The 553-nt window shown below is 44.8% G+C and overlaps 1 protein-coding gene and 1 long non-coding RNA gene across 3 annotated transcripts in view; one reads left to right on the top strand and one right to left on the bottom strand.

Moving 5' to 3' along the window:
- slc26a6.2 (solute carrier family 26 member 6, tandem duplicate 2) overlaps positions 1 to 553 on the top strand; it is an 18,561-nt gene that overhangs the window by 9,529 nt on the left and 8,479 nt on the right. For both annotated transcript variants that reach the window (XM_032520961.1, XM_032520960.1), the window contains exon 15: positions 387 to 479. In XM_032520961.1, the coding sequence (XP_032376852.1) occupies positions 387 to 479 (93 nt within the window). The remainder of the gene's footprint in view (positions 1 to 386; positions 480 to 553) is intronic.
- Positions 1 to 553, bottom strand: part of LOC116692575 (uncharacterized) — a 3,821-nt gene that overhangs the window by 643 nt on the left and 2,625 nt on the right. The gene's annotated exons all lie outside the window — the stretch shown is intronic.

The raw sequence follows: 553 nt of genomic DNA, 5'->3' as shown, positions 1-553 counted from the left end.
GCAAGATTCCAAATTGGCCCATCTGAGCTTTCATTTTCTCAACGGCAGAGCAGGATACCCATGGCTCGGTTTACACCTATCCTCATTTCTAGCCACTGGGGGACCATAGGCAGGCTGGGGGAACTCATATTATTGTTAAATACCTCATAAAGTAAAATTTTCATGCCATGGGACCTTTAACGCCAGCTGTATTTTGGGTGAAGTGCCTATTAGCGAATTTAGGCACGCTAACATCCTATACTAAGAGGGTGAACATGTTAAATATTATACCTGACAAACATCAGTAGTATGTCAGGACTGACTTTTGTGATTGTGTTAGCATGCTGATGTTAGTAGCTCAAAGCCTGTTCAGTTGAGTAACTCATTAACTGACCAATTGATTTCAGGTGAAGCAGGTGCCAGGGATTTTGATCTTCCGTTCCTCTGCCACCATCTACTTTGCTAATGCTGAGATGTACCAAGAAGCCCTTGGAGAGAAGGTAGAAGTGGACACACACGCACAAACACGCACACACACAAACACGCACGCACGCACGCACACACACACACACAC

This window comes from Etheostoma spectabile, chromosome 7 (assembly GCF_008692095.1).
Source record: "Etheostoma spectabile isolate EspeVRDwgs_2016 chromosome 7, UIUC_Espe_1.0, whole genome shotgun sequence".
Classification (NCBI taxonomy): Eukaryota; Metazoa; Chordata; class Actinopteri; order Perciformes; family Percidae; genus Etheostoma; species Etheostoma spectabile.
This window is presented reverse-complemented; position numbering and strand designations above follow the sequence as displayed.